Source organism: Scyliorhinus torazame, chromosome 11, assembly GCF_047496885.1.
Source record: "Scyliorhinus torazame isolate Kashiwa2021f chromosome 11, sScyTor2.1, whole genome shotgun sequence".
NCBI classification, from domain to species: Eukaryota; Metazoa; Chordata; class Chondrichthyes; order Carcharhiniformes; family Scyliorhinidae; genus Scyliorhinus; species Scyliorhinus torazame.
In genome coordinates this window covers 63,679,114-63,705,380 of record NC_092717.1, presented here as the reverse complement: position 1 = coordinate 63,705,380, position 26,267 = coordinate 63,679,114, and the positions used below count along the sequence as shown (strand labels likewise).

At 49.3% G+C, this 26,267-nt stretch overlaps 1 protein-coding gene across 3 annotated transcripts in view; it reads left to right on the top strand.

Annotated features, from left to right (window-relative positions):
• pde1ca (phosphodiesterase 1C, calmodulin-dependent a) overlaps positions 1-26,267 on the top strand; it is a 1,198,716-nt gene that overhangs the window by 677,912 nt on the left and 494,537 nt on the right. For all 3 annotated transcript variants that reach the window (XM_072467371.1, XM_072467370.1, XM_072467372.1), the window contains exon 10: positions 5,433-5,534. In XM_072467371.1, coding sequence (XP_072323472.1) covers positions 5,433-5,534 — 102 coding nt within the window. The remainder of the gene's footprint in view (positions 1-5,432; positions 5,535-26,267) is intronic.

Sequence of the window (26,267 nt, the reverse complement as noted above, 5' to 3'; positions counted from 1 at the left end):
AGTGGAAAATGGAGTCCTAGGACCTGACCCCCTCTCCCCCACTGCCCCAAGGCCCTGAAACGATGCTTGGGGTTTTTCTCCTATTACGCCCAGTGGGTCCCTAATTATGCGGACAAGGCCCGCCCACTCATTCAGTCCACAGTTTTTCCCCCTGAGGGCTGAGGCCCGCCAGGCCTTCAACCGCATCAAAGCGGACATCGCCAAGGCCACGATGCACGCGGTCGACGAGTCCCTCCCTTTTCAGGTGGAGAGCGATGCATCGGACTTAGTTCTGGCCGCCACCCTCAACCAGGTGGGCAGACCCGTGGCTTTCTTCTCCCCTACCCTCCATGCCTCCGAAATTCGTCACTCCTCTGTTGAAAAGGAGACCCAAGCCATTGTGGAAGCTGTGCGACATTGGAGGCATTATCTGGCCGGCAGGAGATTCACTCTCCTCACTGACCAACGGTCGGTTACCTTTATGTTTAATCATACACAGCGGGACAAGATCAAAAATAACAAGATCTTGAGGTGGAGGATTGAACTCTCCACCTATAATTATGAGATCATGTACCCGCGGTACATCTACCAGCGCACAAGTGGACCGACTCCGAGCTCTCCACTATGACCTCTGCCACCCAGGGGTCACCCAGTTCTTCCATATTGTCAAGGCCTGCCACCTGCCCTACTCCATTGAGGAGGTCAGGACCGTCACCAGAGACTGGCAAGCCTGCGCAGAGTGCAAGCTGCACTTCCACCGGCTAGATAGAGTGCACCTGGTGAAGGCCTCCCGCCTCTTTGAACGCCTCAGCGTGGACTTCAAAGGGCCCCCCGCCTCCACCGACCGCAACGCGGTCTTCCTGAACTTGATTGACGAGTACACCCGGTTCCCTTTCGCCATCCCATGCCCCGAAATGACTTCTGCTACGGTAATCAAAGCCCTGCATAGCATCTTCACTCTGTTTGGTTTCCCCACCTATATCCACAGCGATCGGGGATCCTCTTTCATGAGCGATGAGCTGCGTCAGTTCCTGCTCAGCAAGGGCATCGCCTCGAGCAGGACGACCAGCTACAACCCCCGGGGAAACGGGCAGGTGGAGAGGGAGAATGGTATGGTCTGGAAGGCCGCCTGCTGGCCCTGCGGTCTAAAAATCTCCCTGTCTCCCGCTGGCAGGAGGTCCTCCCCGAAGCGCTCCACTCTATCCGATCGCTCTTCTGCACCGCGACTAATGAGACCCCTCACGAACGTGTGTTTGCCTTCCCCAGGAAATCCACCTCCGGGGTCTCGCTCCCAACATAGCTGACAGTTCCTGGACCCGTCCTCTTCCGGAAGCATCTGTGGAGCCATAAATCGGACCCCTTGGTCGAAAAAGTCCACCTCCTACACGCGAACCCGCATAACGCCGACGCGGCACATCCCGACAGTCGCCAAGACACAGTCTCCCTCCGGGGCCTGGCACCCGCTCGATCCCACCCACGACCCCCGACCTGACACCGCCCCCCCCCCCCCCCGGTTGTCTGATTCACCCCTGCGCCACTCACCCTCCCTCCAGCGAACCTCACCGCAGCCCCCACCCCAGCAGGATCCGTCCTCCCACTGGATCCACTCAGGGGTGACGAAGACGAGGACAACACGCTCCCGGAGTCGCAGGTGACCAGGTCGGTGCCCACATCACCACCAGGACTGAGGCGATCGCGGAGGAGGGTGACTTAATTTGTAATGTTTCCACCACCCCGCCGGACTCTTTTTTACAGGCGGTGAATGTGGTGACCACCACTAGTGGTATATTATATGTATTACGGCACTGCACGTATATTATAGGTACGATGGTAAATCCCTGCCTGCTGGCTCCGCCCAGCAGGCGGCGTATAAATGTGTGTGCTCTCCTGAGCGGCACCCATTCTGGTTCCAGCTACAGGAGGCACAACATCTTGTTCAATAAAGCCTCGATTGTTCCACGATTCGCGTCTCGTGGTAATTAGCAGTACATCAACCCTCTCTAAAAAGAAAAGCACCACAAAAAGGGAAGGGGGGCGGGGAGGGAAGCAGTTGCCCTCTTACAAATCTTTTTGCTCCTTGCCCTCAACAAGTATTGTTATATGTATTGTTCTATGTTCTATAAACAATCACAGCGGCAAAATCGCCCCACCCAAGAAAAAGCTCCCAACCGTCCGGCCCCTATTGTACCCGCCTCCTCTGATCTCTGTTGTTCCGGCTCCTCTGTCTCCCATCAGCATTGAGTTCTCCCCCAGTTTAAGATCTCTTGTCACTGGCCTCCTCTGGCGTTTCAGACAGTACTCTCAGCCTTCAAAAGTCATCCAGGTTTTTGTTGGGTACAGCACTCCAAACCGGATCTGCCTTCGGTATAAAACCGCTTTGGCCTTATTGAACGCAGTGCCCCTTTTCGCTAGCTCCACTCCAATGTCCTGGAAGATTCAGACCCTGTTTCCCTCCCTTTCGCAGTTCCGCTTCTCCCTGGTGCACCGCAGGATCTTCTCCTTCTCCACAAACTTATGGAGCCTCACATTCACCGCCCGTGGCGGCTCCCCCACTCTCCGCTTCTGCCTTCGGGACCTGTGCACCATATCCACCTTTGCAGCCTTGTCCAGCACCCCATCCACTACCAGCCCCGCCAGCATCTTTGAGATGTATCTCCTGGCACTTATACCTTCCACACCCTCTGGCAAGCAAATTATATGCAGATTCTGCTTTCTACATCTGTTCTCCTGCTCCTCTACCTTTGCACTTTGTGACTTGCAAAGGTCTCCCAAGAGCCCCACCTCCGCCATCACCCGATCATTGTGGTCAGGCATCACCTTCTCCATCTCCCGGATCTGCAACCCCTGTGCCTCCAGGCACTTCTCAACTCTCTCCGTCGATCCTTTCAGGGGTGCTACCGCTCCCTCAATGACCTTTGTTTGATCTTCCTGCTTCTCCTTTCGCTGCTGGCGGAATTCTTCTCCAATAAATGCTATCAACTGCTCCATCTGGGGTTTTCCGCTTGTGACAACCCTTCCCCCTGCGCCATCTTCCCAATTGCCACTGCGCCACAGGTCTCCTCCAGTTCCTTCGCCAGGTCCTTAACATTCTGCTGCCAGGTCTGATAACTAGCAGACATACAACCCATCGGGAGGACTTTTCCACATCCTCAGTTACATTTTATTGTCGAAATTTCCCCCTTTTTCGGGTAAAGAGCTCAAACAAATGCCTTCGAGCCACTCAGGCCGCTGCCCTGAGTGCGACCACTTACTCCATGGCTGCGACCACAAGTCCCTTGGATATCGTACCAAGGCATGGTGCTCGATTGGAGAGCTGGGGCTGGATTCTCCGCCGTCGGGATTCTCCGTTTCCCGACGGCGTGGGGCTGCCCCACAATGGGAAACCCCATTGACCAGCCGGCGAAACGGAGCATCCCATCGGCGTGCTGAACCAGGGGCGGGATTCTCCCCTACCCGGCGGGGCAGGGGCTCCCGGCATGATGGAGTGGCGGGATCCACTCCGGCTTCGGGCCGCCCCAAAGGTGCGGAAGTCTCTGCACCTTTAGGGGCCAAGCCCTCACCTTTAGGGGCTAGACCCGCGCCGGAGCGGTTTCCACTCCACCGGCTGGCGGGAAAGGCCTTTGGCGCCACGCCAGCCGGGGTCGAAAGGTCTTCGCCGGGCGAGGCAGGTCCGCGCATGCGCGGGAGCGTCAGTGGCTGCTGATGTCATCCCCGCGCATGTCCGGGGGAGGGGGTTTCCTCCGCCATAGTGAAGACCATGGCGAAGGCGGAAGAAAAAGAGTGCCCCCACGGCGCAGGCCTGCCCACGGATCGGTGGGCCCCGATCACGGGCCAGGCCACCGTGGGGGCACCCCCCGGGGCCAGATCGCCAAACGCGCCCCCCCCCCCCCAGGACCCCGGAGCCCGCCCACACCGCCTTGTCTCGCCGTTCAAAAGGTGGCTTAATCCACGCTGACGGGACAGGCATTCCAGCAGCGGGACTTCGGCTCATCGCGGGCCTGAGAATCAGCGGGGGTGAGCCCGCCGACCAGCGCGGCACGATTCCCGCCCCCGCCGAATCTCTGGTGGCGGAAACTTCGGGACACGACGGGGGCGGGATTCACGCCATCCCCCGGCGAGTCTCCGACCCGGCGGGGGGTCGGAGAATCCCGCCACAGGAATCTGGCACGGCGGGACGGAGAAACCAACCCTTGGTGTTGACACGATGGGCCAAATAGCCTCCTTCTGCATCATAACAATTCTGTGATTCTGAGAGTGTAGAACAGATTCATGAAACTGATGCTGGGATGAGGAATCATAAGATAGACTGGAGAAGTTTGGGCAGTTTTCTTCAGCGAAAATAGTGTTGAGAGGAGATCTGATCGAGGTATTCAAAATCTTGTGGAGTCTGCGCAGATTTGAAGTAATTAGCAAAAGAAGCAAACGTAACAGGAGAAAAAACATTCCACACGGTGAATTGCGCTGCCTGAGAATGTGGTGGAGGCAGATTCAATTGGAACATTCTAAAGGGAATTAGACTGTTATCTGAAATGGAAGAATGTGTAATATAGGGAGAAAGTGCCATTCCTCCACTAAGTTAATTGCTCATTCAGAGAGCTGGTGTAAGAATGATGGGCCAAATGGCTTCCTTCTGCACTGCAATGATTGTGCATTTCTGTGATTCTTCACGTGGGGGTAGAGCAATATGCTATTAATTCAGAGGGAGTGGTTGATTCAGTGGTGGAGATGCTACTCAGAATGGGTGATCTAGTTTTAAATTGAGTAGACAAGATTCTTTCAAAGCTATTGATCTACGACTATTTTGTAAACTGACTTAGAGTTATGCAGAATTGAGGAAGATCGAAAACGTGACATCTTTTTAAAAAATAAATTTAGAGTACCCAATTCTTTTTTTCCAATTAAGGAGCAATTTAGCATTACAAATCCACCTACCCTGCACATCTTTGAGTTTTGGGTTGAGACCTACGCAGACACGGGGAGAATGTGCAAACTCCACACGGACAGTGACCCAGGGTCGGGATCAAACCCGGGTCCACAATGCCTTGAGGCAGCAGTGCTAACCACTATGCCACCATGCCACAGCCAAAATTTTGACATCTAATGATAGAATTATTTTAAACTTACTACCAGATATACTTAAGCAATTAGGTGATTTTTTGTGAAATCTTTTCAAACTAAAATAATTGATAGCCTTTCTGTGTAATTGAGAAAGGAATTGCTAATGGCTCATACTTTAACAATGTTTCATTTATGTACTGAGGTCAATCTTCTGTTTCACTAGTTCAGATAATGGGTGGTATTTGAAATGAAGACAATGTTAACCTTTACAAAAAGGGAAATTGACCTTTGGGAGTCAATGCTGCATGCAGAGGAGTTTGAAATGTCAGAATAATTAGCTGGTGATGTCGAATTTGTAAGAAGATGCTCATGATTATTTTTCACGTTCTACAAAGGGAATTCCGGGCCCTGGTAATTGAGATGGTCTTGGCAACTGACATGTCTTGCCACTTTCAACAACTGAAAGCTATGAAGAATGCCTTGCAGCAACCAGAGGGGTGAGTTATCATTTGGCAGAGGTTACCTCTCTCAATCATCAGATAATGTTTATTTTTGTCTAGAGCATTAAGTACTTTGTATCATTTGTTTATTCTGAGTTAAAATTAAACTGTATATGCTTTGTCATGCACCATAACTAATCAATATCCCAGCTAAAAAACACAAGTGTTCCTTTCAACTTCTCTTCAGGATGTATTGCTGCTTACTGGTGAACTTCAAAAAATAAATATATTTTATTTCAAACACAATTAAATCATGTAGTCATCCAAAAATACAACCAAATTGCAAACAGTTTGTCATGTTTACCTTTTTCTCCCCTTAACTTACACAACACGCCCCAAAAATCCCCCCCACCCCCTAGCGACAAACAAATCCTTGAATAGAGACATCTTACATAAAATCCTTCTTCTGGCCCTCTAAGGGCAAACTTAATTTTTTTCCAAATGTAGGAACTTCAGCATATCCCCCAATACTGTCTGTGGCCCAGGAGATGGGTTGAAGTGTGTATACTTCAACGCAAGAAGCATCAGGAATAAGGTGGGTGAACTTAAGGCATGGATCGGTACTTGGGACTACGATGTGGTGGCCATCACGGAAACTTGGATAGAAGAGGGGCAGAAATGGTTGTTGGAGGTCCCTGGTTATAGATGTTTCAATAAGATTAGGGAGGGTGGTAAAAGAGGTGGGGGGGTGGTAGTATTAATTAGAGATAGTATAACAGCTGCAGAAAGGCAGTTCGAGGAGTATCACCCTATTGAGGTAGTATGGGTTGAAGTCAGAAATAGGAAAGGAGCAGTCACCTTGTTAGGAGTTTTCTATAGGCCCCCCAATAGTAGCAGAGATGTGGAGGAACAGATTGGGAAACAGATTTTGGAAAGGTGCAGAAGTCATAGGGTAGTAGTCATGGGCGACTTTAACTTCCCAAATATTGAGTGGAAACTCTTTAGATCAAATAGTTTGGATGGGGTGGTGTTTGTGCAGTGTGTCCAGGAAGCTTTTCTAACACAGTATGTAGATTGTCCAACCAGAGGAGGGGCAATATTGGATTTAGTACTGGGTAATGAACCAGGGCAAGTGATAGATTTGTTAGTGGGGGAGCATTTTGGAGATAGTGACCACAATTCTGTGACTTTCACTTTAGTAATGGAGAGGGATAGGTACGTGCAACAGGGCAAGGTTTACAATTGGGGGAAGGGTAAATACGATGTTGTCAGACAAGAATTGAAGTGCATAAGTTGGGAACATAGGCTGGCAGGGAAGGACACAAGTGAAATGTGGAACTTGTTCAAGGAACAGGTGCTACGTGTCCTTGATATGTATGTCCCTGTCAGGCAGGGAAGAGATGGTCGAGTGAGGGAACCATGGTTGACAAGAGAGGTTGAATGTCTTGTTAAGAGGAAAAAGGTGACTTATGTAAGGCTGAGGAAACAAGGTTCAGACAGGGCATTGGAGGGATACAAGATAGCCAGGAGGGAACTGAAGAAAGGGATTAGGAGAGCTAAGAGAGGGCATGAACAATCTTTGGCGGGTAGGATCAAGGAAAACCCCAAGGCCTTTTACACATATGTGAGCAATATGAGAATGACTAGAGCGAGGGTAGGTCCGATCAAGGACAGTAGCGGGAGATTGTGTATTGAGTCTGAAGAGATAGGCGAGGTCTTGAATGAGTACTTTTCTTCTGTATTTACAAATGAGAGGGGCGATATTGTTGGAGAGAACAGTGTGAAACAGATTGGTAAGCTCGAGGAAATACTTGTTAGGAAGGAAGATGTGTTGGGCATTTTGAAAAACTTGAGGATAGACAAGTCCCCCGGGCCTGACGGGATATATCCAAGGATTCTATGGGAAGCAAGAGATGAAATTGCAGAGCCGATGGCAATGATCTTTTCGTCCTCACTGTCAACAGGGGTGGTACCAGGGGATTGGAGAGTGGCGAATGTCGTGCCCCTGTTCAAAAAAGGAACTAGGGATAACCCTGGGAATTACAGGCCAGTTAGTCTTACTTCGGTGGTAGGCAAAGTAATGGAAAGGGTACTGAAGGATAGGATTTCTGAGCATCTGGAAAGACACTGCTTGATTAGGGATAGTCAGCACGGATTTGTGAGGGGTAGGTCTTGCCTTACAAATCTTATTGAATTCTTTGAGGAGGTGACCAAGCATGTGGATGAAGGTAAAGCAGTGGATGTAGTGTACATGGATTTTAGTAAGGCATTTGATTAAGTTCCCCATGGTAGGCTTCTGCACAAAGTAAGGAGGCATGGGATAGTGGGAAATTTGGCCAGTTGGATAACAAACTGGCTAACCGATAGAAGTCAGAGAGTGGCGGTGGATGGCAAATATTCAGCCTGGATCCCAGTTACCAGTGGTGTACCGCAGGGATCAGTTCTGGGTCCTCTGCTGTTTGTGATTTTCATTAATGACTTGGATGAGGGAGTTGAAGGGTGGGTCAGTAAATTTGCAGACGATACGAAGATTGGTGGAGTTGTGGATAGTAAGGAGGGCTGTTGTCGGCTGCAAAGAGACATAGATAGGATGCAGAGCTGGGCTGAGAAGTGGCAGATGGAGTTTAACCCTGAAAAGTGTGAGGTTGTCCATTTTGGAAGGACAAATATGAATGCGGAATACAGGGTTAACGGTAGAGTTCTTGGCATTGTGGAGGAGCAGAGAGACCTTGGGGTCTATGTTCATACATCTTTGAAAGTTGCCACTCAAGTGGATAGAGCTGTGAAGAAGGCCTATGGTGTGCTCGCGTTCATTAACAGAGGGATTGAATTTAAGAGCCGTGAGGTGATGATGCAGCTGTACAAAATTTTGGTAAGGCCACATTTGGAGTACTGTGTACAGTTCTGGTCGCCTCATTTTAGGAAGGTTGTGGAAACTCTGGAAAAGGTGCAAAGAAGATTTACCAGGATGTTACCTGGAATGGAGAGTAGGTCTTACGAGGAAAGGTTGAGAGTGCTAGGCCTTTTCTCATTAGAGCGGAGAAGGATGAGGGGCGACTTGATAGAGGTTTATAAGATGATCAGGGGAATAGAGTAGACAGTCAGAGACTTTTCCCCCAGGTGGAACACACCATTACAAGGGGACATAAATTTAAGGTGAAAGGTGGAAGATATAGGAGGGATATCAGAGGTAGGTTCTTTACCCAGAGAGTAGTGGGGGCATGGAATGCACTGCCTGTGGAAGTAGTTGAGTCGGAAACATTAGTGACCTTCAAGCAGCTGTTGGATAGGTACATGGATTACGGGAAAATGATATAGTGTAGATTTATTTGTTCTTAAGGGCAGCACGGTAGCATTGTGGATAGCACAATTGCTTCACAGATCCATGGTCCCAGGTTCGATTTCGGCTTGGGTCATTGTCTGTGCGGAGTCTGCACGTCCTCCCCGTGTCTGCGTGGGTTTCCTCCGGGTGCTCCGGTTTCCTCCCACAGTCCAAAGATGTGCGGGTTAGGTGAATTGGCCAATGATAAATTGCCCTTAATGTCCAAATTGCCCTTGGTGTTGGGTGGAGGTGTTGAGTTTGGGTAGGGTGCTCTTTCCAAGAGCTGGTGCAGACTCAGGGGGCCGAATGGCCTCCTTCTGCACTGTAGATTCAATGATAATCTATGATTAATCTAGGACAAAGGTTCGGCACAACATCGTGGGCCGAAGGGCCTGTTCTGTGCTGTATTTTCTATGTTCTATGTTCTATTTGCCACCGGGCGATAGGAATAGTGAAGGCCACAACGTCGCCCCCTCCCCTCCAGAAACTCAGAAGATTGCCACCAATGGGCGTGGCATCCTCACCCCCAACGATCTCTGACACTGTCTCAAAGATCGAGATCCAGAATCCCCCGAGCACAAACTCCTCTTGTGGCATCTTCCTCTCTGCTCATACCACTTTAGTTGGAGCCACTGCCAGTCCACTTCCACGATGGCATCCACCACCCTCTGATCTCCGCCTTCTCATTCTTGCCCCTTGGGCCTTCTCGGATATGACCTCATCCCAGACCACTGCCTTCAACGCTTCCCAGAACGCGGAGGGTGAGACCTCCCCATTTTGGTTGAGATCCACGTCATCCTCTATCACTGAGGCCACAATTTTGCAGAACGTCTTGTCCACCAGGAACGTTAAATCAAACTTCCACGAAGGTCTCTGGGCTCGGCCTGTTTCAAACCTCACATCCACATAATTTGGCACGTGGTCCAAAATCACAATTGCTTCATATTCCATCTCCACAATCCCTGGGTATATTGCTTTTCCCACCATGGTAACATCTTCACAAATTCAGCATTGTCTGGGTTGGGCGCATAGTTGTTCATGGGAACAACTGCCGTCCCCGCCAATGCAGTGGTTAACACTGCTGCCTACAGTGCTAAGGACCCGGGTTTGATCCTGGCCCCGGGTCATTGTCCGTGTGGAGTTTGCAAATTCTCCCCGTGTCTGTGTGGGTCTCAGCGCCACAACCCAAAGATGTGCAGGGTAGGTGGATTATCCATGCTAAATGGCCCTTTAATTGGAAAAAAAAATGGATACTCTATGTTTAAAAAAAAGACTTTGAATCGAACCCCAAGTGGAAAGTCTGCCCCACTCATTCCTTTCTTAACCTCATCTGGTCCTTCACCCGCAGATGTGTCTGTTGCTGGAAAACGACATCCGCCTTTAAGCTTTTCAAGTGTGTGAACACCTGGGACCATTTAATCGGGCCATTCAGCCTCTGCACATTCTACGTCACTATCCTCACCGAATGTTACTTGACATTAAGGTCCAGCATCGCAATCTGACTCAAAACTTGTCCGGGTCCACCCATTCTCGCCTGCACTCAGCACATTCCCCTCCCAGCTCCCCCCACCCCCCAAATCCCTCATTCCTCTCCCTTCACACCACCCCATCAATTAACCCCACTTCTACCTCCACTCTCCTACTTAACCGTTCCCCCCACCCTCTCTGGCTACCTGCTACAGCCCCCTCCCCCACACTGCTCTTGTTTACCAGCACCGGTGCTAGCATGGCAACTCCCAACTGGGACATCTGCACAAAGAACCACAATGCCCAAACTACCCCTCCCCCACTCTGCCTTCCCCCTTTGGAAAGCCCCTACCCAGATGCACCCCCTCCCATATCCACCAGAACTTTCTCCCTTCCCCTCTCCAGCAGCAGAAAGAAACCGTCCCCCCATCGACTATAACTAAAGAAAAAACAACATGTGCAAAAACAGAACACAAACATTGGGCAGACAAAGATTCCCACCATTAGCTCTCCCCAAACCAGGCTCCTTGACAAAGTCATTTGTCTCCTCCGACATTGTGAAATATTGTTCTTTGACCTTGAAAGTCACCCAGTGGTTTCTGGGCAGCACAGTGGCTCAGTGGTTAGCACTGCTGCCTCACGGCGCTGAGTTCCCAGGTTCGATCCCAGCCCTGGTTCACTGTCCATGTGGAGTTTGCATAGTCTCCCTGTGTTTGCGTGGGTTTCGCCCCCACAACCCAAAAGATGTGCTGGGTGGGTGGATTGGCCATGATAAAATTGCCCCTTAATTGGAAAAAATTAATTGGGTACTCTAAATTTATATTAAAAAAAGAAAGTCACCCAGAGTTTAGCCGGGTGCATCATCCCGAACCGTACCTTGCTCCACTTTGCCCTGTTAAAACCCATCCGTCACTTGGCTAGGTCATCCCCAATGTCCTGAAAAATTCGACTCTGCTGAGCCTCCCAACTACAGTCTCTTATTGACTTTGCCCTCCTCAGAATCCTCTCCTTTTCTTGAAACTTATGCATCCGGACGATCTCTGCCCGTGACGGCTCCCCAGCTCTCGGCCTTTGTCTCAGCAACCGGTGTTCCCCAGTCACATCCGAGGCTTCTTGAAGACCACCTCCTCCTCCAGCTTCATGAACATCCCTGACACGTAGTCCGTGGCACTCGTTCCTTCCAACATCTCCGGCAGTCCCACAAATATTAAGTTCTGGACCTATTCTGACCGTCTACCTTCACCTTCAACAACTTACAGTTCTCTCCCAGCATCGCCACCTCTGCTTCCAATGACACGGTCCGGTCGCTGGGATCGGATCCCGCCCTTTTCAACTCCTGGATCGTCACGTCTTGCGACTCCAAACGTTTCTCCACCCTTTCCAAAGTCCCATGAAGAGGGGCTGCTTCTCCCTCAGTCGCTTTGGACCAGTCCTCTTGCATCTTTTGCTGATAGTGCCAAAACTCCCCCTTGATGAATTCCATCAACTGTTCCACAGGTGATGACGACACTCCCAACTCCACCATGCTCTCAGCTAGTGTACCACCCGGATCTTCCACCTCTTGACCAAGGCTTTACTCAACTTCAGCCGGGTGTTGTAACCCACCGACATTCCACTTTGGAGGAGAAACCAACTCCCTCTAATTATTTTGTACTTTTTCCTGACAAAACGACCATTAACTGGATAGAAAAGGCCAAAACTAAAGCTTCCAAGTAGGAGCCACCTTGTTTGCAGCCAAACAGCTCATGGCTGCCACTAGAAGTCTGCATATTGGTGAACTTGTGTGGAGCATAAACACAGCTGAGACCATTTGTGCTGACAATCTGTTTCTGTGTAAAATGTAAGCTTAAAATAATCAGCAAAAAAGCAATGGTGACATGAAGAAAATCTTTTTCAAGCAGTGAGTGTTTAAGATCTGGAATGCATTGCCTGAGATTGTGGTGGAGGCAGGTTCAATCAAGGCATTTCAGAGGATTTGAAAAGATTTATGAAAAAGAAGAATGTTCAGGCCTGGAGGGTGAAGGCAGGGGAGTTGCACTCTACAAATTGTTCCTATGAGGAATCTATGCAGGCATTGTGGGCTGAACGGCTTCCTTTTTGCTTTCACAATGTTGTGATTCTTCAAGCTCCCGACCTTCTGACGCTTGTCCATCTTTTCATAGCAATGGTTAGAGATAGAATATATTATTGTCCCAGTTGATATGGGAAGGCAAAAACTATGGTCACGTTGCGACGGAAAAGCAGCTCACCGCAGCGCAGTGTGGTCGCTGAAAACTGGGAGACCCCGCTCCCGGGATCCACCCGGCTTGCAGCGCCTGTTGCAAGGGGAATCCCGGCCACAATGGGTGCCCCCCGCAATCCTGCCGTCACCCGCCGGCGGGGCATCAGGCAGCCCACCCAAGGGCAACGTCCACTTAGCCCCTACGGAGGCGCCAGACGGGGCCGCAAGGGCAGTGCCAGGCGGTGGTCCCACAAGCCTGAGGGACAGGCCCCTTGGCCAGAGGCTCCCATGGTGCCGGGCACATATGGAGCCGGGGTGCAGGGATGTTGGGCGGGGACGGGACATGTGGTGCAGAGTCTGCAGTGCCAACATATAGCCCGTTGGACCTAGTTGGGCAAGGGGGTACGCAAAATGCTCCATGACGGCCTTTCACACCCTGCAGACAATGGATATTGGAATTCAATCACCAATGGTGGCCTTCCTCCTCATCATCGGGGGGGAATGCCTGTGCTGTACTAGTTGGCACTGCTCGAAGAAGAGGAGGCAGCTGCTCAGCGGAGCGTGCTGCAGAGGGACAGGAGGCAGCCACCCAGGGTGGACAGCCAGCCACCCACCAGGCCGAGGAGGTGGAAGAGGTGCAAAGGAGGCATAGCATGAGGCCTCGTGTGTACTAGTACCGGGTGACATTCGAGGACCTACCAGAACAGGCATGCAAAGAGCAAAGAACAATACCTGATTCACCTGAGGAAGGAGCAGTGCTCCGAAAGCTAGTGTTTAATCTGGTGTTGTAAATCTTCTTACAAAGAACAATACAGCACAGGAACAGGTTCTTTGGCCCTCTAAGTCATGATACCAACCTTGGTCAAAACCCTCAGCACTTCATTGTCTGTATCCCTCTATACCCATCCAATCCATATATTTGTCAAGATGCCTTTTGAATGGCGTTAACGTATCTGCTTCCACAACCTCCCCTTGCCACGCGTTTCAGGCACTCACCACCCTCTGTGTGAAAAACCTGCCTCGCACATCTCCTCGAAACATTGCCCCACGGACCTTAAACCTATGCCCCCTGGTGACTGACCCCTCCACCCTGGGAAAGAGTGCCTGCCCAGCCACTCTATCCATGCCCCTCATATAATCTTGTAGACGTCACCCCTCAACCTCCTTCGTTCTAATGAAAACAGTCCGAGTCTATTCAGCCCCTCCACATAGCTAGGAATAGGAAAGGTGCTGTCAATGTTGGGGGTTTAGACCATAAGACCATAAACATAGGAGCGGAAGTAAGGCCATTCGGCCCATCGAGTCCACTCCACCATTCAATCATAGCTGATTTCAACTCCATTTACCCGCTCTCTCTCCATAGCCCTTAATTCCTCGAGAAATCAAGAATTTATCAACTTCTGTCTTAAAGACACTCAACGTCCCGGCCTCCACCGCCCTCTGTGGCAATGAATTCCACAGACCCACCACTCTCTGGCTGAAGCAATGTCTCCTCATCTCTGTTCTAAAGTGATTCCCTTTTATTCTAAGGATGTGACCCCGGGTCCTAGTCTCCCCTGCTAATGGAAACAACTTCCCTATGTCCACCCTATCTAAGCCATTCATTATCTTGTAAGCTTCTATTAGATCTCCCCTCAACCTCCTAAACTCCAATAAATATAATCCCAGGATCCTCAGACGTTCATCGTATGTTAGGCCTACCATTCCTGGGATCATCCGTGTGAATCTCCGCTGGACCTGCTCCAGTGCCAGTATGTCCTTCCTGAGGTGTGGGGCCCAAAATTGCTCACAGTATTCTAAATGGGGCCTAACTAATGCTTTCTAAAGCTTCAGAAGTACATCCCTGCTTTTATATTCCAAGCCTCTTGAAATGAATGACAACATTGCATTTGCTTTCTTAATCACGGACTCAACTTGCAAGTTTACCTTTAGAGAATCGTGGACTAGGACTCCCAAGTCCCTTTGCACTTCAGCATTATGAATTTTGTCACCGTTTAGAAAATAGTCCATGCCTCTATTCTTTTTTCCAAAATGCAAGACCTCGCACTTGCCCACGTTGAATTTCATCAGCCATTTCTTGGACCACTCTCCTAAACTGTCTAAATCTTTCTGCAGCCTCCCCACCTCCTCCATACTACCTGCCCCTCCACCTATCTTTGTATCATCGGCAAACTTAGCCAGAATGCCCCCAGTCCCGTCATCTAGATCGTTAATATATAAAGAGAACAGCTGTGGCCCCAACACTGAACCCTGTGGGACACCACTCGTCACCGGTTGCCATTCCGAAAAAGAACCTTTTATCCCAACTCTCTGCCTGACAGCCAATCATCAATCCATGTTAGTACCTTGCCTCGAATACCATGGGCCCTTATTTTACTCAGCAGTCTCCCGCGAGGCACCTTATCAAAGGCCTTTTGGAAGTCAAGATAGATAGAACATAGAACATAGAACAATACAGTGCAGTACAGGCCCTTCGGCCCACGATGTTGCACCGAAACAAAAGCCATCTAACCTACACTATACCATTATCATCCATATGTTTATCCAATAAACTTTTAAATGCCCTCAATGTTGGCGAGTTCACTACTGTAGCAGGTAGGGCATTCCACGGCCTCACTACTCTTTGCGTAAAGAACCTACCTCTGACCTCTGTCCTATATCTATTACCCCTCAGTTTAAAGCTATGTCCCCTCGTGCCAGCCATTTCCATCCGCGGGAGAAGGCTCTCACTGTCCACCCTATCCAACCCCCTAATCATTTTGTATGCCTCTATTAAGTCTCCTCTTAACCTTCTTCTCTCCAACGAAAACAACCTCCAGTCCATCAGCCTTTCCTCATAAGATTTATCCTCCATACCAGGCAACATCCTGGTAAATCTCCTCTGCACCCGCTCCAAAGCCTCCACGTCCTTCCTATAATGCGGTGACCAGAACTGTACGCAATACTCCAAATGCGGCCGTACCAAAGTTCTGTACAGCTGCAACATGACCTCCTGACTCTGGAACTCAATCCCTCTACCAATAAAGGCCAACACTCCATAGGCCTTCTTCACCACCCTATCAACCTGGGTGGCAACTTTCAGGGATCTATGTACATGGACACCTAGATCCCTCTGCTCATCCACACTTTCAAGAACTTTTCCATTAGCCAAATATTCCACATTCCTGTTATTCCTTCCAAAGTGAATCACCTCACACTTCTCTACATTAAACTCCATTTGCCACCTCTCAGCCCAGCTCTGCAGCTTATCTATATCCCTCTGTAACCTGCTACTTCCTTCCACACTATCGACAACACCACCGACTTTAGTATCGTCTGCAAATTTACTCACCCACCCTTCTGCGCCTTCCTCTAGGTCATTGATAAAACTGACAAACAGCAACGGCCCCAGAACAGATCCTTGTGGTACTCCACTTGTGACTGAACTCCATTCTGAACATTTCCCATCAACCACCACCCTCTGTCTTCTTTCAGCTAGCCAATTTCTGATCCACATCTCTAAATCACCCTCAATCCCCAGCCTCCGTATTTTCTGCAATAGCCTACCGTGGGGAACCTTATCAAACGCTTTGCTGAAATCCATATACACCACATCAACTGCTCTACCCTCGTCTACCTGTTCAGTCACCTTCTCAAAGAACTCGATAAGGTTTGTGAGGCATGACCTACCCTTCACAAAGCCATGCTGACTATCCCTGATCATATTATTCCTATCTAGATGATTATAAATCTTGTCTCTTATAATCCCCTCCAAGACTTTACCCACTACAGACGTGAGGCTCACCGGTCTATAGTTGCCGTGGTTGTCTCTGCTCCCCTTTTTTGAACAAAGGGACCACATTTGCTATCCTCCAGTCCTCTCGCACTATTCCTGTAGCCAATGATGACATAAATATCAAAGCCAATGGTCCAGCAATCTCTTCCCTGACCTCCCAGAGAATCCTAGGATAAATCCCATCAGGTCCCGGGGACTTATCTATTTTCAGCCTGTCCAGAATTGCCAACACCTCTTCCCTACGTACCTCAATGCCATCTAATCTATTTACCTGGAGCTCAGCATTCTCCTCCACAACATTATCTTTTTCCTGGTTGAATACTGACGAAAAATATTCATTTAGTATCTCGCCTATCTCTTCAGACTCTACACACAACTTCCCATCCCTGTCCTTGACTGGTCCTACTCTTTCCCTAGTCATTCGCTTATTCCTGACATACCTATAGAAAGCTTTTGGGTTTTCCTTGATCCTTCCTGCCAAATACTTCTCATGTCCCCTCCTTGCTCGTCTTAGCTCTCTCTTTAGATCCTTCCTCGCTACCTTGTAACTATCAAGCGCCCCAACTGAAACTTCACACCTCATCTTCACATAGGCCTCCTTCTTCCTCTTAACAAGAGATTCCACTTCTTTGGTAAACCACGGTTCCCTCGCTCGGCACCTTCCTCCCTGCCTGACCGGTACATACTTATCAAGAACACGCAGTAGCTGATCCTTGAACAAGCTCCACTTATCCAGTGTGTCCAACACTTGCAGCCTACTTCTCCACCTTATCCCCCCCAAGTCACGTCTAATGGCATCATAATTTCCCTTCCCCCAGCTATAACTCTTGCCCTTTCCATCCTTAACGTAAACGTCACCGAATTGTGGTCACTGTCCCCAAAGTGCTCACCTACCTCCAAATCCAACACCTGGCCTGGTTCATTACCCAAAACCAAATCCAATGTGGCCTCGCCTCTTGTTGGCCTGTCAACAAACTGTGTCAGGAAACCCTTCTGCACACACTGTAGAAAAAACGACCCATCTAATGTACTCGAACTATATCTTTTCCAGTCAATATTTGGAAAGTTAAAGTCTCCCATAATAACTACCCTGTTACTTTCGCTCTTATCTAGGATCATCCTCGCCATCCTTTCCTCTACATCCCTAGAACTATTTGGAGGCCTATAGAAGACTCCCAACAGTGTGACCTCTCCTTTCATGTTTCTAACCTCAGCCCATACTACCTCGGAAGATGAGTCCCCATCTAGCATCCTCTCCGCCACCGTAATACTGCTCTTGACTAGCAGCGCCACACCTCCCCCTCTTTTGCCTCCTTCTCTGAGCTTACTAAAACACCTAAACCCTGGAACTTGCAACATCCATTCCTGTCCCTGCTCTATCCATGTCTCCGAAATGGCCACAACATCGAAGTCCCAGGTACCAACCCATGCTGCCAGTTCCCCTACCTTATTGGCTCTCCTTGGTATAACCTATTTGTTCTCTCTTCAAAGAACTCTAACAGATTTGTCAGGCACGACCTCCCCTTACTAAATCCGTGCTGCACTTCCAAGAATTTAGAAATCTCATCCTTAACAATGGATTCTAGAATCTTGCCAACAACCGAGGTTAGGCTAATTGGCCTATCATTTTCCATCTTTTTCCTTGTTCCCTTCTTGAACACGGGGGTTACAACAGCGATTTTCCAATCCTCTGGGACTTTCCCTGACTCCAGTGACTTTTGAAAGATCATAACTAACGCCTCCACTATTTCTTCAGCTATCTCCTTTAGAACTCTAGGATGTAGCCCATCTGGGCCCGGAGATTTATCACTGTTTCGACCTCTTAGTTTCTCTAGCACGTTCTCCTTTGTGATGGCCACCATATTCAACTCTGCCCCCTGACTCTCCTGAATTGTTGGGATATTACTCATGGCTTCTACTGTGAAGACTGACGCAAAGTACTTATTTAGTTCCTCAGCTATTTCCTTGTCTCCCATCACTAGATTACCAGCGTCATTTTGGAGCAGCCCAATGTCTACTTTTGCCTCCCGTTTGTTTTTAATGTATTTAAAGAAACTTTTACTATCATTCCTAATGTTACTGGCTAGCCTACCTTCATAATTGATCCTCTCTTTCCTTATTTCTCTCTTTGTTATCCTCTGTTTGTTTTTGTAGCCTTCCTAATCTTCTGACTTCCCACGACTCTTTGCCACATTATAGGCTTTCTCTTTTGCTTTGATGCATTCCCTAACTTCCTTTGTCAGCCATGGCTGCCTAATCCCCCCCTCTGATAACCTTTCTTTTCTTTGGGATGAACCTCTGTACTGTGTCCTCAATTACTCCCAGAAACTCCTGCCATTGCTGTTCTACTGTCTTTCCCACTAGGCTCTGCTCCCAGTTGATTTTCGTCAGTTCCTCCCTCATGCTCCTGTAGTTACCTTTATTTAACTGTAACACCTTTACATCTGATTCTACCTTCTTTCTTTCAAATTGGAGATTGAATTCTACCATATTGTGATCATTGCCTCCTAAGTGTTCCCTTACTTTAAGAACTTTAATCAAGTCTGGCTCATTACATAACACTAAGTCCAGAATGGCCTGTCCCCTCGTGGGCTCCATCACAAGCTGTTCCAAAAAGCCCTCCTGGAAACATTCAATTAATTCCCTTTCCTTGGGTCCACTGGCAGCATTATTTACCCAGTCCACCTGCATATTGAAGTCCCCCATGATCACTGTGACCTTGCCTTTCTGACATGCACTTTCTATTTCGTGGTGCATTTTGTGCCCCTGGTCCTGACCACTGTTAGGCGGCCTGTACATAACTCCCTTTATGGTTTTTTTGCCTTTGTGGTTCCTTAACTCTACCCACACAGACTCCACATCATCTGACCCTATGTCGTTTAGTGCTATTGATTTAATTTCATTCCTAATTAACAAGGCAACCCCGCCCCCTCTGCCCACCTCTCTGTCTTTTCGATAGGTTGTGAATTCCTGGATGTTTAAATGCCAGCCCTGAACCCCCTGCAACCACGTCTCTGTGATGCCTACCACATCATACCTGCCAGTCACAATCTGCGCCACAAGCTCATCTACCTTGTTCCGTACACTGCGCGCATTTAAATATAGCACCTTTAATTCTCTATTGACCGTCCCTTTTTGTTTTCTTAATGTGGTGGACTTTGGTTTACTGAGCCTTTCCATGCACTGTGTCATATTTTGTGGGATGGGGACTATCGTAACCTCTCCTGAGTTCTGTCTTTTAGTGCTTTTTTGTATTCCTAAGCAGCTATGCTTCCCACTGATTACTTCACCTCTTGGTTCCCTGACTTTTCCTTCCCCCCAATCTCTAGTTTAAAGTCCTATTGACCACCCTATTTACTCTTTTCGCCAGAACACTGGTCCCAGCTCGGTTCAGGTGGAGACCATCCCAACGGTATAGATCCCCCCTGTCCCAAAACTGATGCCAGTGTCCCATGAAAAGGAACTCCTCTTTCCCACACCACTCTTAACTTCCCTTATTCTTGCCTCCCTGTGCCAATTTGCACGTGGCTCGGGCAGTAATCCGGAGATTATGACCCTTGAGGACCTGTTTTTTAATTTGAATCCTAGCTCTTTATAATCTCTAAACAGGTCCTCTTTTCTAGACTTGCCTATGTTGTTGGTATCGACATGGACCACAACAACTGAATCCTCCCCCTCCCTCTCCAGTATCCTTTCAAGCCGGTCAGGGATGTCCCGCACCCTAGCACCGGGCAGGCAACATACCATGCGGGACTCTTTATCCTGCTCACAAAGGATACTATCTATCCCCCTGATAATAGAATCCCCTACAATTACAACTTGCCTATTGACTCCCTCCCCTTGAATGGCCTGCTGAACCATGGTGCCTTGGTCAGCTGACTCATCCTTCCTGCAGCCCCGTTCGCCATCAACACAGGGAGCAAGTGCTCATACCTGTTGGACAGGGTCAAGGGCTGAGGCTCCTGAGTTCCTGACTGCTGGTTCCCTTTACCTGCCTGACTTGCAGTCACACCCTACTGTCCCTGGCCACTGGCAGGATTTAAACTACTTACTCTGACAGGTGTGACTGCCTCCTGAAACACAGTGTCCAGGTCAGTCTCCCCCTCCCGGATGTGCCTCAGTGCTTGAAGCTCAGACTCCAGCTCATCAACTTTGAGCCGGAGCTCTTCGAGCAGTCAACACTTACTGCAGATGTGGTCGCTGCAGCTCGCAATGGGATCTGCCAGCTCCCACATCAAGCAGCTCAAGCACATCACCTGACCAGCCATCACTAATTAATTAATTAGTTTAATTTAAGTTTACGGGTTTAGCTGTGTTTTTTTTTAATTTGGGGCAGATTTGCTATCAACCAATCAGATCACAGCTTCCCTCTGACGTCGCTTTTGGAAAAAAAACCTGGAAAACAGGAAGTTACCGTTAGGTTTTTATACTCACAGAGACTGCTCTTCCTCCGACGAACGGCTCCCAAAATTAGGCCCGAAGAAAGAGAGAGAACAAAACAGTCGGGAAAAAGCACCTTCTCCCACTCTTCACCGAATTACCTCACTGCACCAAATTACCAAATTCTCACTCTGTCTGTGTCTCACTCACTCAGGCTGTGTCTCCTTGACCAGCGCAACTACAGACCTCCCAACAGCCAGCGTGAGATAGAGGAGCAGATATGCAGACAGATATTGGAAAGATGCATAAACAATAGGGTTTTTGTGGTGGGTGATTTTAACTTCCCCTATTATGATTGGGACACACTTACTGCCAGAGAAATGGATAAAGCAGAATTTGTAAGGAGCGTCATGGAAGGTTTCTTGAAACAATATGTAAATAGCCCAACTCGGGAAGGGGTCATCATATACCTGGTGCTGGGTGATGAGCCTGGCCAGGTGATTGAAGTTTCAGTAGGCCATGCTGTTAATGAGTCCATTTGTTTCCAAATGGGTAAAAACCTTGTCCCTAAGAGTTCTCTCCAATAATTTTCCGAACACCAATGTGAGGCTCACCGGCCTACAGTTTCCTGGATTATACCTGCTACCTTTCTTAAACAGCGGTATAACATTAGCTATTCACAAGTCCTCTGGGATCTCACCTGTGCCAATGAGGATACAAAGACGTCAATTAAGGCCCCAGTAATTTCCTCCCTCGCTTCCCTCAATATTCTGGGGTAAATCCCATCTGGCCCAGGAGACTTATCTACCTTAATGTCTTTTAAAAGACCCAAACCCTTCTCGATGTCAACATGACGCAGACTATCCACACACCCTACCCAAGCATCACCTTCCACAAAGTCCTTTTCTTTGGTGAACTGATGCAAAGTACTCATTTAGTACCTCGCCCATTTCTCCTGGCTCAACAATAGATTCCCCCCCACTGAAAATTGCTTATTGTCACAAGTAGGCTTCAAATGAAGTTACTGTGAAAAGCCCCTAGTCGCCACATTCCGGCGCCTGTTCGGGGAGGCTGGTACGGGAATTGAACCCGCGCTGCTGGCCTTGTTCTGCTTTACAAACCAGCTGTTTAGCCCACTGTGCTAAACCAGCCACACTGTCCTTAAGTGGTCCATTCCTTTCCCTGGCCACCCTCTTTCTTTTTACACATGAATGAAAAGGTTTGGGATTTACCTTAATCTTGCCATGACTTTTCATGACTCCACCTAGCCCTCCTAATTTCCTGCTTGAGTACCTTCCTACTTTCTTTATACTCCTCAAGGATTTTGACTCTCCCCACCCTTCTAGACTGTACAAAAACCTCCTTTCTCTTTCTGACGAGGTTAAAAAATCCCTCGTTATGCAAGGCTCCCTAATCTTCCCACACTTATCCTTCATTCTGTCAGGAACGTGACTTTCCTGAATCCTAATCAACAGTCACTTGAAAGACTCCCACATGCCCGATGTTGATTTACCCTCCAACACCCAAACCAAATTCTTCAATTCCTGTCTAATGTTATCGTAATTTCCCTTTCCCCAGTTTAGCACCTTAATGTGAGGGTTACCCTCATCTCTATCCAAAAGTACCCTACAACTTATGGAAATTGTGGTCACTACTCCCAAAATGTTCCCCTACTGGAACCTCAACCACCTTACAAACTGGCTCATTGATTAATTTATTGTCACATGTGCTGAAGTACAGTGAAAAGTATTATTCTGCGGCCAAGGGAACGTACACAGTACGTACATAGTAGACAAAAAGAATAATCAACAGAGTACATTGACAAATAGTACATTGACAAATGTTAATTAGTTGCAGGCGGAACAAGGGCCAAACAAAGTAAATACATGAGCAAGAGCAGCATAGGGCGTCGTGAATAGTGTTCTTGCAACATCTCTGCCAGATCATACCACACCTGGCACCGCAGGTGTATGGTGGAGGACACCCGGTCCAGTGGCCGTCAAGGTGACCTCCCTTTCCTCTGGGCTACCGACCACATCCAGGGGCCTTTGCTCTGCCATGGTTAGGGGCCACAGGTCCACCTCCTTTCTTGACCCGCTCCCGGCGGTTATGGGTGGCCTTCTCCTGTGGGAGAAAACGGAAAACGACAGTTTTAGACAGTCCGACTCATGCAACCAGAGGGTAGGTAACTGGTGGCCTCAGTGCTATCCCCACAACCGTTGCTGAATCGGTCCAAGTGCGGTGCCAGTTTTGCTGTCGTGGAACTCTGTGATGGTGTCACAACTAGGGTGCGATTCTCCGGTCTCGGTACGCTCTCGCTCAAGCGAAATGACACCATTGAATCGTGGGAGAGGCCAAAGATGAGAACCGTACCAAGTGGCAAACAGTTTGTGATGAAACTGGCCCGCTCCTGTCGGTAAAATCGGGATCTCGACATAACGTGGCAAGAAACCAGTTATCACCACTTCAGCATTATTTCCAAACAATTAACGAGAGCCACCCTTTATCCAACGGCCTCCTGTCATTCAGCGGTGTCACTGTGAATGTCAGAGGTGCCGATTGTACTCCTTTTGAAAAATGTGAACCTGGCGGAAGGGCTTCTGTGGGGAGCCAAGGAGGTGAGTAGCCACCTGTGCACATAGGCAAAGAGCCCGGGGGCGCTTGAATTGCCACCCCTGTGATTGGCGGGGAAGGGGGGACCCTCAGGTGGGGGTGGGGGGGGACCCTCCGCAGGAGTGGCCGCCATAAGAGGGTGGGGGGAACCGGGTGGCAACCGCTCACGGCACCGCCAATTCCTCGATCTTGTGCACCTGTTCCTGGGGCAATCCCTGTCCCTGCCCGTCTGCCCCACCAATCACCCATAACTCCCACAGACTGCCGAGGTCTTTGGCCGTGCGGCTGAAGCCTATTGCTAATTGGGAATTGGCAATTGTGATTAAGTGAGCACTTCACACACCCCAAGTGGATTCCCGTGGGTGGGCAGGCCATGTAGCATGTGGGAGTCATCGCCCAGCATCCCAATCACACCTTTATGCCTGGACACTGCGGGAGGCAACACCACACACGCAGCAGCCAACATGAGAACACCCAGAGGATGTGACACAGCTCCGGGGACATGTCCACGGCCGGAGGGTGGGTGAGTGTCACAGGGAGGGGGAGATGGCTGGAGAGACTGGCCAAGGGTTCGGAGGTCGGCCCGCATTGTGGAAGAATGTGACAGAGGCATCATACAAGTTGTGCACAACACACAAGTTGTGTAATACAAGTCCCCAATCTCCAATGTTGCCACCCCCTCAAACCCCCCCCACCTCCTCCCCCACCCCATCCTCCCCTCCCTCGGTGCCCTCAGTGATCCTCAGCGTGCTTGGCCCTCCTATCTCTACCGATACGTCTAGGTGTCTGCCAAGGATGCACATCGGAGGTAGAGGCAGCCAGCTGCTTACCTCATCCCGTGGACTTCTATGCCCCCTGGTGGGCATACTCTGAGGGCTCTGAGGCCGAGGGCCCCGGCTCACTTGTCAGCGGCACATTCACAGCTGTGCCACCCTATCCTGTGTGCTGACTTCGAGACACGGCCTCATCAGAGGGGTGGAACTCAGGAGAGCTGGTGGCCATCGCTGCAACTCCATGGTTGACTCTTCCCGGTCGGTGCCCATCGGGGCCTGGGGTTCACCTTGGCAAGGAGGGGCAGCTGGTTTGAGCCTGGCTGCCCTGCATCATCTGGCTCCGCCAGCCCTGGTGGTTCCCCATGGTCCGCACCATCATGTCAATGCCGTCGACGATGCTCCCCAGTGATTGGGCCATGCTCTGCAGCCCCTCGGCAATGCTCACCTGCGATTGAGACAAGCCCCACAATGCCTCGGCCATTCCCATCTGAGAGCTGGACATGTCCCACAGAATCTCATCTAGGACAGCCTGGTACTGGGTCACATCCCTCAGCGAGTCGGACATTCTGCGGAGACCCTCAGTCATGGCTGTCACCGACTGCGCTCATGGTGCCGACGTAATGCACCAAGCTCTCCACCATGGTCGCCACCCTAGCAGTGTTGGTCTCGGTGCCAGGCATTGCCGGTGACATCTCCTGCGTCCACAGCTTCTGGTACTCTGCTGGAGTGATGCTGACATCCGCCTCTCAATGTCCCCGCTGCTCCCTCGTCTCTCCATCAGCTCCGGGTAACTCTGTTCCAGCACCATTGTGTCTGGAGTTGGCTGAGCAAGTGCAGCTTAAGTGCTGCTTGACCTTGTTAGCGGGGGGGGCTGGCAAGCGTGATCCCGGCAAATCAACTGGCGAGGAACATAAGAACATAAGAACTAGGAGCAGGAGTAGGCTATCTGGCCCCTCGAGCCTGCTCCACCATTCAATGAGATCATGGCTGATCTTTTGTGGACTCAGCTCCACTTTCTGGCCTGAACACCATAACCCTTAATCCCTTTATTCTTCAAAAAACTATCTATCTTTATCTTAAAAACATTTAATGAAGGAGCCTCTACTGCTTCACTGGGCAAGGAATTCCATAGATTCACAACCCTTTGGGTGAAGAAGTTCCTCCTAAACTCAGTCCTAAGTCGACTTCCCCTTATTTTGAGGCTATGCCCCCTAGTTCTGCTTTCCCCGACCAGTGGAAACAACCTGCCCGCATCTATCCTATCTATTCCCTTCATAATCTTATATGTTTCTATAAGATCCCCCCTCATCCTTCTAAATTCCAACGAGTACAGTCCCAGTCTACTCAACCTCTCCTCGTAATCCAACCCCTTCAACTCTGGGATTAACCTAGTGAATCTCCTCTGCACACCCTCCAGTGCCAGTATGTCCTTTCTCAAGTAAGGAGACCAAAACTGAACACAATACTCCAGGTGTGGCCTCACTAACACCTTAGACAATTGCAGCAGAACCTCCCTAGTCTTAAACTCCATCCCTCTAGCAATGAAGGACAAAATTCTATTTGCCTTCTTAATCACCTGTTGCACCTGTAAACCAACTTTTTGCGACTCATGCACTAGCACACCCCGGTCTCTCTGCACAGCAGCATGTTTTAATATTTTATTTAAATAATAATCCCGTTTGCTGTTAGTCCTACCAAAATAGATAACCTCACATTTATCAACATTGTATTCCATCTGCCAGACCCTAGCCCATTCACTTAGCCTATCCAAATCCCTCTGCAGACTTCCAGTATCCTCTGCACTTTTTGCTTTACCACTTATCTGAGTGTCGTCTGCAAACCTGGACACATTGCCCTTGGTCCCCAACTCCAAATCATCGATGTAAATTGTGAACAGTTGTGGGCCCAACACTGATCCCTGAGGAACACCACTAGCTACTGATTGCCAACCAGAGAAACACCCATTAATCCCCACTCTTTGCTTTCTATTAATTAACCAATCCTCTATCCATGCTACTACTTTCCCCTTAATGCCATGCATCTTTATCTTATGCAGCAACCTTTTGTGTGGCACCTTGTCAAAGGCTTTATGGAAATCCAGATATACCACATCCATTGGCTCCCCGTTATCTACCGCACTGTTAATGTCCTCAAAAAATTCCACTAAATTTGTTAGGCACGCCCTTCCTTTTATGAACCAATGCTGCGTCTGCCCAATGGGACAATTTCCATCCAGATG